At 32.1% G+C, this 13,769-nt stretch overlaps 1 protein-coding gene and 2 long non-coding RNA genes across 5 annotated transcripts in view; 2 read left to right on the forward strand and 1 right to left on the reverse strand.

The window, feature by feature from the left end:
• Nucleotides 1-414: 414 nt before the first annotated feature.
• Nucleotides 415-13,769, reverse strand: part of ZnT63C (solute carrier family 30 member 1) — a 35,723-nt gene continuing 22,368 nt past the window's right edge. The window contains exons 2-11 of one of the 3 annotated variants that reach the window (XM_075304701.1): nt 11,889-11,917; nt 5,952-6,138; nt 3,736-3,860; nt 3,572-3,669; nt 3,375-3,496; nt 3,147-3,281; nt 2,938-3,084; nt 2,076-2,188; nt 1,772-2,015; nt 415-1,712 (exon numbers count right to left, since the gene is read on the reverse strand). In XM_075304701.1, coding sequence (XP_075160816.1) covers nt 1,518-1,712; nt 1,772-2,015; nt 2,076-2,188; nt 2,938-3,084; nt 3,147-3,281; nt 3,375-3,496; nt 3,572-3,669; nt 3,736-3,860; nt 5,952-6,128 — 1,356 coding nt within the window. In that variant the 5' untranslated portion in view covers nt 6,129-6,138; nt 11,889-11,917 and the 3' untranslated portion in view covers nt 415-1,517. Of the gene's footprint in view, nt 1,713-1,771; nt 2,016-2,075; nt 2,189-2,937; nt 3,085-3,146; nt 3,282-3,374; nt 3,497-3,571; nt 3,670-3,735; nt 3,861-5,951; nt 6,139-8,182; nt 8,315-11,888; nt 11,918-13,769 lie in introns of those variants that run through there. The other 2 variants (XM_075304699.1, XM_075304700.1) reach the window with 2 other exon arrangements.
• On the forward strand, nt 7,919-8,849 carry LOC142233699 (uncharacterized). The gene is made up of 3 exons (XR_012721472.1): nt 7,919-8,141; nt 8,215-8,439; nt 8,533-8,849. It is a non-coding gene; the product is annotated as an uncharacterized LOC142233699 (long non-coding RNA).
• LOC142233700 (uncharacterized) lies at nt 9,924-10,492 on the forward strand. The gene is made up of 2 exons (XR_012721473.1): nt 9,924-10,344; nt 10,403-10,492. It is a non-coding gene; the product is annotated as an uncharacterized LOC142233700 (long non-coding RNA).

Below are 13,769 nucleotides of genomic sequence, written 5' to 3' on the forward strand. Positions count from 1 at the left end.
TGAATGTATACCATATTTGATAAAAGACCCGACTCGAATTGGGTCAGGTAAATTAGATAACAATGATTACGAATCATAATTAGTGTTACATCAAAAAATTAGTCGAATGGCTAATCGCAAATGTTCCTGTCTGCACATAATAACAATTACTAGAATTTAATATATTCAATTTTTAATTAGCCCTAACTATCAAATGTGGTGTATACATTTGATGGTATCATTCAATACAATATTTTGGCGATCATCTTTACTTCATTTCTTCCCAGGGTAGATATGACATTTTTCTTAAACTGTTTAGAAGATACATTTTAAATTGGGATTTATTTTTAATAACTCCAATTTAATACAAATTAAAAATAAAAAAGTATATATGAATTTCTCCTATTGATACACAATTAAAAAAAATCCAAACCATGTTTTTTAATTCATTTATTATTTTCTACAAAAAGCGTCTTTTTGTTTTACAACATAAAAAATAGTTAAATTTTCGTATATAAAGATATATTTAGAAATAAACAACGAAATTGGAAAAATAGAGGAAAACAAAAACGGTGAGTCTTCAAAATATTGGAGAGAAAAAAAATGGGAACGGAAACAAAAACAAAAAACAGATACCACAATTTAATGAAGAGGAAAAGAAATCTTATTAATATTTCGAATATATTTAGATATATTTATGTATAAATAAGTTCATTTTGTTTGTGTTGTCTTGCGGCATATGCAAATCACGTCATATGCGGAAAGACCATTCAAAATATTTTTTAAAATACACAGCACTTTGTTAAGAAAAATGTATGTAGTGTGCAAACACACGTAATAAAGTCGATAATAATTTTGTGTTTATTTGTTACTGTAAAATTAAACTAGAAAAGAAAACAAGGTATATAATTTAACCTATTACATTTGTATTTGTTTTCTTATTAAAAAACAAGTTTGGTTATGACTTAAAGAATTTTAATTGTTTTAACTATAACTAGAGTCAACAAATTGTTTTTTAATCAATTTTTTATCGTAAAATTTTATACTACTCAAAATTGATTTTTTTTGTATGAATTTACAATATGTATATAGTTTTTTTGGTAATACAAAATTATAATAATAAATCTTATTGGTCATATCTGTTTTTATTTTACAAACTATATGGGGAAGAGTGATGACAAGATAAGATGTTTGGATGTACGTATGTGTATGTAGTGCAGCAGGATTGTGATAATTTACAAAGCCACTTCATCTCCATGCTTTAGAGATGCTTTGTTAAGCTCGATTTGATCATGATTCTGTTTTTCAGCCCTAAGCTTCAAATCACGACGTCTTTGAGCTGTTACGGTGGTGGTTGTTGCAAGTTCAGGTGGTGATGAAGTTAAGGACAACGACATCGCCGGTGTCGTGGTGGTGGTCGTAGCAATCGTCGTGGTTTGGTGAAGTTTTTGATTATTTATGTTCAGATGATTATGTGACAACATATTCTGTTGCTGATATACATTCTTAACAGTCTGTTGTGGGTGTAATGAATTCTGTCAAACTACATCTCCATTTGATAGATTTGTAGGAACACCACTACTATTCGCCATTGCAGCATTATTGGTGCTACCTACACCACCACTATTTGCTATGGGTTCCAATAGAGATCCGGATTCCACATCATTTCCATTGCGCGTAGAATTCCGTTGACGGCACATATAGGGTGAGCCAGTGGGTGAAGGCAGTTGATTCTAAAAGAAATTACCCATAGTTCCAGATATTGCCAAATTAAAATATTTCATATATTTACCAATTTGTTATTAGTTTGGCAGCAAGTTGCTTTGGCGCAACCATTGTCTGTCGATGGTGGGCAGTCCAAAGCACAACAATCAGATCCACTCATATTAAGACTAGATGTACCGTCCGACATTATACATCCGCCTCCATCCATTTCAACAAATTCCGGCTGTATGGTTGTTGAATGTATGCCCTCATTGTGAAAGAACTCTTTTACCTTTTCGGCAATTTTCATATACTCGGAAAGATTGTGGCACCTATATGGATTGAAATATATGTCTTATTGCATTCTAAATTTTATAATATTATGAATATACCTAATGTGAGCAGAGGCTATAATGCGGTCACCGGCCAATTGCCAAACATGAAATTCGTGGACTGCGAGAACACCATCAACTTTTTCCAATAATCGTTTTTGTATGGCGTCAACCTTGAAAGAAGTTCACAAAGTTAATGATAAATGTAAATAAACTACATAATATAAGAATAAAATAAAGGAGAACTCTTTCAAAAGAGAGTAGTTAACTCTTAATTTCGTTCATCACTTGTCTGTTTTTTTGGTAGGGTGATGACAAAACCACCAGTAACATCATTTGTGATGATGGTTAAATACTAATAGGTGGATGAGAAAACGGTGGATCGTTAATGTCATTCATCAGGCTCACTTAGACTATTCAGTCCATTTTGATACCACAGTGGTGAACTTCTCTCTTATCACTGAGTGCTGCCCGATTCCATGTTAACCCTGGAAAGTCATCCTTAAGTGAAACCACTTAGATAAGCTTTGAAACACTCAGAAATGTCACTAGCATTACTGAGGGGGGATAATCCAACTTCTTGGTGTTCGGTCGAAGCAGGAATCGACAACCTTGTGTATGCAAGGCGGGCACCGTGTGTATGCAACCATTGTACCATGGTGGCTCCCACACCTACTGCCTAGTCACCGAAACACTACTCCAACTACCGTATATTCGTGTTGTGAGCCCGTGAGTCTTCTTTTACAAAAAGTCACCCGTTGAACACCCGTATCAGTGGAACGAAAAAGCCATCTACGCAATAAAGGCAATAACATTTTCCAGAATGCTTGTCCATTTTATAGCATAATTACTTATCGTATGTTTTAGGTGACGAAAATTGAATGTTTTATAGTCCAAATTCAACCAACTATAACAATCTTACCTGAATATGAGTTGGTACTGTCTGCAGCAAAATTAAAGCAGATTCGCGCAATAACGGCCACACTGAATGCAATATCAAGCACACTAAAACAATGGAAAGAGCTGGATCCATATAATAACGATATCTCCAGTCAGTTTTCCAAACGACCTAAAAATAATATAGGATTCATCATCATGTCTTCATGAAAAAAATATATAAAAATAACCTACCAAAGCACTTATGACAACAATTATGCTACCCAAAGCATCACTCAATACGTGTAAGAATGCACCGCGCATATTCATTGCACCAGGATCATGACTGTGGCCATGACTGGATTTTTTAGCTTGTTTCTCCTTCTCTTTCTGTTACATATAGGATAGAGAGAAAGTTAGCGTACATAAATATCGAACGGAGCTTCGGATAAAAACGAGTTAAATAATTTTTTTGAATAATACCCGTTTTTCATAGGCAAAGTCTTCATTGGTTTCACCATCATCAACATTAGCTAGTTCCGTAAGTCGACTGTGATTACGTCTTAAACCACCACCATGTGAATGGCCATGGTGTCCACCATGTTCTAATGCAAAACAATATATGATGTATAAATATATATTTGCATTTTAATGTGTATCTAAATTCGTATAAAACTTACCATAAAGTAGACATAGTCCTATAACATTAACAAGTAAACCTAGTGCGCCAACAATTACTAACAATTTCGGTTCATGTATTGTTTCTTCTTCTATAAATCTGTTGTAAAACAAAACAAATTCAGTTAGATTTGGAATATTTTAATTAGATTTGAGTAGAACAGACCTTTTACAAGCTTCTATAGTAATGCTGAAGCATAATGCCACTAAAAATACTGCATTTACTAACGCTCCAAGAACTTCGGCTCTAGCCCATCCAAACGTATTTTTAGACCATTTTTTTGGTGACATCTGAAAGAAGAATTGTGTACATTAAAATAATAACTAGAACATTGTTCTAATAATCCCTACTGTGGGGAATTTAACTAAAAAGTGGATACAAGTCATCCTAATCGATATCTCACTGGTTATAAAAATATAAAAATCTTGCGATTTGCTATTACAATTATCGTAACTTAAGGGCATATTTAACTAGTTACTCTTGTAACTAGTTATACATGTAAGGCTTCAAGGCTTACATAGCCCAAAATTTGAACTTATATTAATAAAAATATCCAGAAGCACAGTTTGAACAGCTATAACAGAATTCAAATTACTCTACTAATATATGTGTGTTAATGTATATATCTATTAAATGTTAAATGTATTTTATTTCTAATAGTATTTATCCAGCCTATCTCTTACAGACTATCATAAAACATTAAAAATTGATTAGATTATCTTTAAATTTAAGACTATGTATAGAAATATTTCTCTGAGCTTGGGATCTATGCGGATGACATCCAATTATATAATTCTTCGAATTATTCTTTGGGTAATTGCATTCGGGAACTTGACGACGATATTGGGCGTATTTCTGTGTGGTGTTACGAGAATAATATCTGCTTAAATGTGCGGAAAACTAATTGTGTTTTGTTGCATGGGGCGCGCGATCACTCTGCAAGTATTACGGTACAGAATTCTGTTGTACCTTGTTCTACTTCCGTTTCCTGTTTAGGATTTGAGATTGATTCCGGACTGAGTTTCACGGGTCATATTTCCTCTGTCTGCTCAAAAGTGAATCTGACTCTAAGGAAATTATATAGTATTGATGTAATTCTACCGATTGATGTACGACACAGACTAGCTCAGGCCCTACTCATGCCGAATATTGTGTATGGACTGGAGGTTTATTCAGGTACTAATGCATCGAACTTACGTAAATTACATTCTTGTTTTCATGGTATTTTAAGATACGTTTATGGCTCACATGCGCGTGATAACTACGACTTCTACTCTTTTCAGTTTTTGGGTTGTTCATTTGACAACTTTTTAAACTTGAGATGCTTGTATTTTTTCTTCTGTGTGGTGAAATTTGGTTCACCACTGTATTTGATGGAGTCAATAACGTTTTTGAATACGACTAGAAATACACAGGTGCTGTTGGATCATTTTCACCATCTTGTCTTTGAGAGATCGTTTTCTGTACGTGTAGCCAGGTTATGGAACTCGCTACCTCACCACCTTAAAAATTTCTCTATTACTCCTTTTACATTTAAAAAGAATTTGTTAAATTATTTATCTACTCTATAATGCAAATATTTATCATCTCACTGACAATTTCAAACTCAATGCGTTTTAATTTCTTGTTTGCTATGTATAAAGGGTTGTGCGTTAGGATTTTAATTTGAAGTTTTTTTTTTTAGTTTCGTTTTAATTATAAGGTTAAGTTTTTATTTGGAATACTAGAGCTCTATTGATTGAATTTCTATCAACATGTTGTCCAGAAGGGCGTTGGTTGATTAAATAAATAAATAAATAAATAAATAAATAAATAAATATGCAATTAATATATCACTGAGTAATAAAAACTAGAAAACTTAAAACATTGTTCTATAAGCATTTGTAGATAGTATTGCTTCAAAGGGCTTTGATAATTGCAAATACATATCTCAAAGAACTTTCTAACATACTAAATGGTATCAATTGGCCATTTACGAGACTCAATCAATACATCTAAATAATAATTTGTAAATAAATAAATTCCGTTAATTCGGGTAGAAATGGCCGTTTTTTATGACATCTTTCAATTATGGAGTTTTGATAAAGCCACATAAAGACTGATACCACAATTCTACTTCTTGACAATATATAGCCATTTTTACATTTCCCTGTATTGTGAAATCTAGGATATATAGATATAGTCCTCATTTAGATGCATCGTCCGATTAAATTTATTTCCCTTTTTCCTAAATTGTGAAATCTGGAATTATTCTGGAATATAATTCCTCGATTTTACTTTTTTACTTTGAGCATATAAATATATAGTCTGATTTTTTGACATACCCAATGCAAATAGCTATTCAACGATTTTTTATTTTTTTTTTTTATTTTTCAACTTACCTTAATTGATAAAAACGATATTACTAAGGCGGCTATATCACCCAACATATGAAAACTGTCGGCTACCAATGCCATTGAATTTGTTACATAGCCGACGATAATTTCCACAAAGAAGAAGAAGCCTGTCAGCATCATCATTGATAACAGGCGACATTTTTTTCCTGAGTATTTGGCCATTTTAGCAAATCTAAAAAAGATATGTAAATAGATAGAATATTTTAATTCAAGTTAAAAACATAAATAATTTTAAATGAACCTTATATAATATAAATTCGTTCATGAAGTTTCATTGGATGTGCCAAACTTTTCCAAATAATGAATATATATTTAAAGTTAATTTTCTACAATGTAACAGGTTGGCCAATAAGTCCCCGGTCTAACAAAGAAAAACATATTTTTTTGTCAAAATTCGTTTTTATTAGGTTAGGTTAGGTTATGTGGCAGCCCGATGTATCAGGCTCACTTAGACTATTCAGTCCATTGTGATACCACAGTGGTGAACTTCTCTCTTATCACTGAGTGCTGCCCGATTCCATGTTAAGCTCAATGACAAGGGACCTCCTTTTTATTATTCAACATAGTTCCTTTCAAGATCGATACACCGACTATAACGACCTTCCAATTTTTTGATACCATTTTGGTAGTACTCCTTCGGTTTTGCCTCAAAATAGGCCTCAGTTTCGGCGATCACCTCTTCATTGCAGCCAAATTTTTTCCCTGCGAGAATCCTGAGAACAAGAAAAAGTCGCTGGGGGCCAGATCTGGAGAATACGGTGGGTGGGGAAGCAATTCGAAGCCCAATTCATGAATTTTTGCCATCGTTCTCAATGACTTGTGGCACAGTGCGTTGTCTTAGTGGAACAACACTTTTCTCTTCTTCATATGGGGCCGTTTTGCCACGATTTCGACCTTCAAACGCTCCAATAACGTCACTGTTGATGGTTTTTCCCTTCTCAAGATAATCGATACAAATTATTCCATGCGCATCCCAAAAAACAGAGGCCGTTACTTTGCCAGCGGACTTTTGAGTCTTTCCACGCTTCGGAGACGGTTCACCGGTCGCTGTCCACTCAGCCGACTGTCGATTGGACTCAGGAGTGTAGTGATGGAGCCATGTTTCATCCATTGTCACATATCGACGGAAAAACTCGTGTGTATTACGAGTTAACAGCTGCAAACACCGCTCAGAATCATCAACACGTTGTTGTTTTTGGTCAAATGTGAGCTCGCGCGGCACCCATTTTGTACAGAGCTTCCGCATATCCAAATTTTGATGAATGATATGACCAACACGTTCCTTTGATATCTTTAAGGCCTCTGCTATCTCGATCAACTTCATTTTACGGTCATTCAAAATCATTTTATGGATTTTTTTGATGTGTTCTCGGTAACATCATCGGGCGTCCATCGTCCTCCGTGCTCATTTCACCACGCTTGAATTTTGCATACCAATCAATTATTGTTGATTTCCCTGGGGCAGAGTTGGAAACTCATTATAAAACCAAGTTTTTGCTTCCACCGTATTTTTTTCCTTCAGAAAATTATCAAAACACGAAATTCCTTTTTTTCCATTTTTCTCACAATAACAAAAGTTGCTTCACAAAAGACGCTCTATCTCACAAACTAATTGACTTACAGACGTCAAATTTTGACACGAATCATTTGAAGGTTGGTACTATATAAAAATAATATGCATTTAATACTAGCGGCGCCATCTATGTGTCAAACCGGGGACTTATCAGCCAACCTGTTATACACCACTTTCATAGGATTTGTGTATGGAAAGTAGTGTCAATTAACTAGATATGATTATTGTACATCTAATTACAAGGACTAGAAGATAAGGAGAAAACCGCAATCCAATTTAACATATGCATTTATAGGTCAATTTATCAACCATGGTTCATAGAGCTTTAGATAAGGCTGCCATATATTTTTATACTTTGCGGTTATTGAACCCATAATTTCGAATGAGATAAATCAACATAATCCGACTGTTAATGCCAATTTAAAATTACTAAGACGGTGGAACGAATTGTATTCAATATTTCGAAAAATATTTTTATTAAAAGTTCAACAATTTAAAAAACAAATATATATTGATGGGGAAACACTTGAAATGTAAATAGATTTTGTAGCTAATTAAATTATTGATCACTTTAATTACTGGGGGCTTCGATTTCTACACGTGTGAGCCAAGAAAAATAATAATAATAATATAAATAACTCACAAAAATAATTCCATTTTTTTTTTTGTTTACAGACAAAAAATCCAAATCAGAAATGACGCACCACTTCCGAGTTTATCTAAAAAGAATTCAATGGTGCAAGAGTGTAGTATACACTAAGCGGTAAAACAGATGAAATTCACAAGAACCGCCACAACAATAAAACAAAGTGAAAGAAAAAATCGAATTTGCTATATAGCGCATTAATTACAATATATTTACAACATAGGATGTGAATGATGTACGTCGCAAATATGTATGTAAGTATATTTCATTATACATTTGCATTTGGATATGTATATAAACAAAACGAAAACCAAATACAATATTTTTTTATTTCTTTCTGTTGATAGTGACAACCACACAAAGAGAGAGAATATTCACTATGGGATTTTGGATATTTTGTTTTGGATATATAAACAAAAAGAATAGACAATAGAACGAGTTAAGAATCCCTAAAGAAAAGTGAAATTTTGTGGTTGCTATGGGGTATACGTCAAAGGCTAGCCATGTCTAGCCTTTCTAACCAAATTAGTAAATAGACAACAATGTATGTATGTAAGCAAAGCCAAAGACCTATTTCTACGGTCTTTGGTATTTAGAATGTGGTAAATCAAGGAATGCAAGTGCTTGTATTGAAAATAAAACAAATCAATTATATATGCATAAATTAATTTTGTTTTGTATCCCCTTTTATCTTCAAATAACTAGGTTACAAATATAGTTATATTTTTTGTACGGGGGTGGTCCGATAAGTACTTAACCACACTGTTTGATGCAAGAGCATTACACTATCGTGTAATACATTATTGTAAACGGCTACGACGACCATGTCGTTTATTTGATTTTTGTTTTTGGAAGGTTTTAAATATGTACACTCATAGAAAAAAGTCTGCTAAAAACAGCAGTCGATGTTTGCTGTTATATTTTTGTACTTCAGGGTCTAATGAATAACAATTTATAAAATGTTTAGGTTATAAATGTTTCCTCAAAGCATATTTAAGAACCAAAAGTAGTTTTTGGTACATTTTTGCACAGTAATATACTTACAAGCTCCTAAATACGATCAGCAAACATTTTGTTTGCTGTTAGCCTCAATCCGATAAATATTCAGATTTTTGGTCAAATACTATAGATATTCATAAAATATTGTTTTAAATATGTTAGGATAGCTCCTAAATTGAATTTTTTATTTGTTTTAGCCAAAATAAAACATGTTTTAGTGTAATCGTGCTTGCTGTTTGCTATTTCAGCAAACAGTGACTGCTGTCCCTTTTTCAGCAGACTTTCTGCTGTTTTAGCAGACTTTTCTGCTGTCCCTACAAACAAATTTCTTTGGGAGTATCTTTATTCAATGAATATAAAAATATTACACGTGCTTTTCAGAAGATCAATTTTATTGAGCGGTTAGAAAAGGAATGAATACATGGTGAAGAATTACAAAAGAGTAAATGTCATGTAAACATGTTATCGAAACATAAGTGTTACCGCATCGATAGTTTCATTACATACGTAACAGAAGGAAAATCAGTTTACAAAATTTCAAAATGGTTGCAAACTAAGTTTTAGACGTTATGGGTACTCGAAAACGGCTACCATGAGGGGCAATGTTACAAAATAAATACACGATGTAGGGCGATAGTATTAATTTTTGGACATGAGAATGCTATCAACGCGTTAGCTCACTCCGCACTTTGAAAACAGGACAAATAAAATAGATTGTAGGGATAGGATAACTCCACATTTGATGTTTCTAAAAACGTATTCTTATTTTACTTTTACAGCAAAAATTAATTCTTATAATTCCAATAGAGAATGTTGCATACCAAATATAATTAATAATTATAATTATTGTTTTTATTGAAATTGCTTCAACTTCGGAAATGATAATATCAACCATCGAATTAATGCAAGAAAGAAGCAAGAGGAAGAAGAGAATAAGAGGAAGCAAAATAAAACCAAAATAAAAGCTTTTCCAAGGCATTCGAGTTGATTCACAAAGAATATGGTGAATCCCACCAATTTATTCTGATAATTAGCTTTTGCTTCGCTGCTGTAGATCATGTTGATGAGGAATATTGAAATTCCAAAACGTTCGTACATCTAAGCGTCTTGCAATCTTGTCCTAATCAATTTGGCAAATATATCTCCCCATTGTTGATCAGGTAAAGTGAAAAATATAAAATAAAAATATTTGAAATTCAATTAGAATTTTAATTTTAGAAAACACCCACCATCATAGGATTGCGGAAATCTAGATGCATTTTAGGTCCACAAAAAGGTGTGCTGAATATTGTGTAATTCGGTTCATACCAGATATGTTCGGAAGATTTTTTCGGAATCTTCCGAACATATCTGGAATATATGTAAAAAAAAAAAAAAACAAACAAAAAAAACTGTGGTGAAGCAGGGATCGAACCCACGACCCTTGGCATGCAAGTCGGACGTAGCAACCACTGCTCCACGGTGCCAAACTAAATGTTTGTTTCTGTTAAATAAACTTTGTTTACTCGGTTCGTGGGCGCCGGAAGCTATGCTATATAAATATAACTTATATGGATAATTATCTATTGATGACCATAAGAGGTACATAGCTCAGTGTGTTGGCTTACAAAGTGCGTGGTCCGCGGTTCGATTCTTCGTCCAGGCGAAAGGTAAAAAAATTTTAAAAATTTATAAAATCGTCTAATTTCTTCTACATTGTTGGTATTACAGGAAAAGGTGTTAAGAACTAAAAACCTCGTGGATGTGAGAAAGATGTGAGGGAAAATGCAATTAGCAAGAAAACAATGTTTTTTTTTGAGTTAGTCTTTATGAAATTGTTTTTACATCCTGGAAAAGAATAAACGTTTATCACAAAAAGTATATACTTTTCTTCCAAATACACTTCCTTACAGCGAAAAGCAAATGAGAAACGAACTTTGTTTGTCGAAAATTTCGTTTGGGAGGAAAGAATTATTTTTTGCGTGTAGTTTGGCTATACCAAACCGAATAGACCTACCGATATCTAGACACCACAATTTTTATTATATTTGCTTGAAATTGACAATCTAGATCCACCATTACTTGTGTTAGATGTGTTGTATACCGCCCCATATTTTGGTTGCTATACCATATAGAATAATTCGTATAAACATCTGGACACAGTAATTTTTATCAGACACATCTAGAGATATTTTAGATTCCAAAAAAAGTGTGCCGAATATGGTGTGTATCGCATGTTTCGACATAGCCCCCATATTGTATTTTCAAAATTCTCCTCGTCCGAAACATTTATTTATTATGTATTCCATACTTTAGTATTTCTTGAGATATTCGTTGTTGTTGGTCCATTTATTGGCAAACGAAAAACCTTCAAATGATACCTACATCAAACCATACAAAAATATTGGATATTTATTAATTTTTAACCAAGCGGAAAACTTTCCAAAAATCGCAAAAGTACACATTTATCAAAATGAGTTAAATTTAATCAGATCAAAATCCAATCACTACAATTAATGGAATACGTATTTCCAAGAATTTTCGTTGACTACATTAAAAGGGTTCTGATTTGTCACCATAATTGTTCCACTATAATATTTTACAAAAATTCACGACAATAACTAACAATCAGTAATGTACGAAATTTCCAGGAATTTTCATTGAACACATCGAACATATTATTGCAGTTTCCTATTTAATATGCCTTTATTCATTTTTTAATCACCTTTGACTTTGGAAAGCGTACAACTCACATACACACAAAAAATTATCACCAAAATTTTTTCAATGAAACACTTAATTGAATTTGGAAACGGATTCAATTAATATGTTAATTGATTCAATTAATTATTTAATCAAATCCGAATAAAAAACAATTAAAAAAATGATTGATATTTGTTACGTTTCCAATTAAAATATTAATTGATTCAATCAATTTGTTAATCAATTCGGAAATAATTTTCAATTACAAACGTGATTGAAATTTTTTCCGTTTCCAATTACACATGTGATTGATCCAATCACCTTTGTGATTGAAACTGAATAATTTTGAGCAATGGAAAGAGCGAAAAGAGAACAAGAGAATGGGTATTTATTCAACAAAGTATGATGGAGAGATCAGTCTGTGGAAGTAACTCGTAACGAACGGTTGGGTTTTTGTTCTTCGCGTAAATTGAAAAACATGATTGGCGACATTCTGTCTGCTGCATTGAAAATGTGTGCATAAATATTTTGAACGCAACAACAAATCATAGCAAAGGGTTGAAATAAATAAAGTGTGCAACAACAAATGGCCACGTGGTAAGGGTTTGAAAAAAATATATGAGAGAACGCATTTGAAATTACCTGTGTTTGTGTTTTGTGGTATTGTAAAAATGGAAAACAATCTACGTTTATTGAAGGTAAGAAATTGTGAAATGTGAATACCGTTTTCCATTGAAGCCTGTTTACATTAAGTTGACTAAAATAATATATTTTTTATTAATTTCTTTTAATGACCAATTTTATTTCGTGAAATTGACCAATCAATGCCATCAACTCCATAATTTTATCAAATATATAAAAATATGTTTGCAATAAAAAAGTGGGTACCTTATTGATCTTTTAAAATTATAAATTTTTTTCACTCCTAGTTTTCTTAAAACCAAGGCGGTATGGGTTTGTTGGAAGATTCACCTTTAAGTTGCGATTGCATTTTTGTTTTACCTGCCTTTTTCAATTTGAACCCAAGTAGAGAGCAGTATATCTGATATATAAACTAATGAGCTGAATTATGTAATGGTAAAAAAGTTCTTTCTTTTGGATTTAAAAATATGAAAAATATCCGAAAATAATAAAAATATGTATTTTCCATTTATATTTTTTTCTATTTCCAGAATTTGCAAAGTATCATCAATATAATACCAAATATTACATTGCTTTCCCATTATTTTTGTCTTTGATTGGTTCAAATTTTAATAGACGATTTTAATGTGTGAAAATTTTGGAAAGGAATTGTTACTAAAATTATATTACCCAGCTTCTTAATACACCTTTTTATGCTAAAAGACTACAACTGCAAAAGAAGATTATAAATCTGCAACCTGAAACTAAGAATTGAACTTGATATTCTATGCAGGTAATGTTTAACAAAATTAACTTTTAATTGAACAAAATTAAATTCGAATTATTCTGTTTACTTAAAAAAAAACTAATTTAGCTTATAAGCTGCTGATTTATTGGAAATCTAGGCGCATCTACATATTAGAAGGAACATGATGACATGGTTATTATTATAAGGAAGATAATGATTTATATAATTTATTTTTTCACCCTATAGTTGTTATTGATAGTAGTTATATTTGTAAGTTATGGTAGAAGAAAACACAAATGACAAGAACCAAATTTATTTGTCTATTGCATAATTCAAAAAATAATAAAATATTAAATATGTTTTACAAGAAACACATATTTTCTTTTATTTCAAAAGAAAAAAAAAACTAAATACGATTTTGGGATCCCAATATATAAATTTTTTGATCGAAATTTATAGCCAATTTCAATTAATTATTTAATTGAATGAATCAAATAGTTGATTGATTTTTGTCGCGAAATTAATTAAAATTTT

Source organism: Haematobia irritans, chromosome 4 (genome assembly GCF_050003625.1).
Source record: "Haematobia irritans isolate KBUSLIRL chromosome 4, ASM5000362v1, whole genome shotgun sequence".
Lineage (NCBI taxonomy): Eukaryota > Metazoa > Arthropoda > Insecta > Diptera > Muscidae > Haematobia > Haematobia irritans.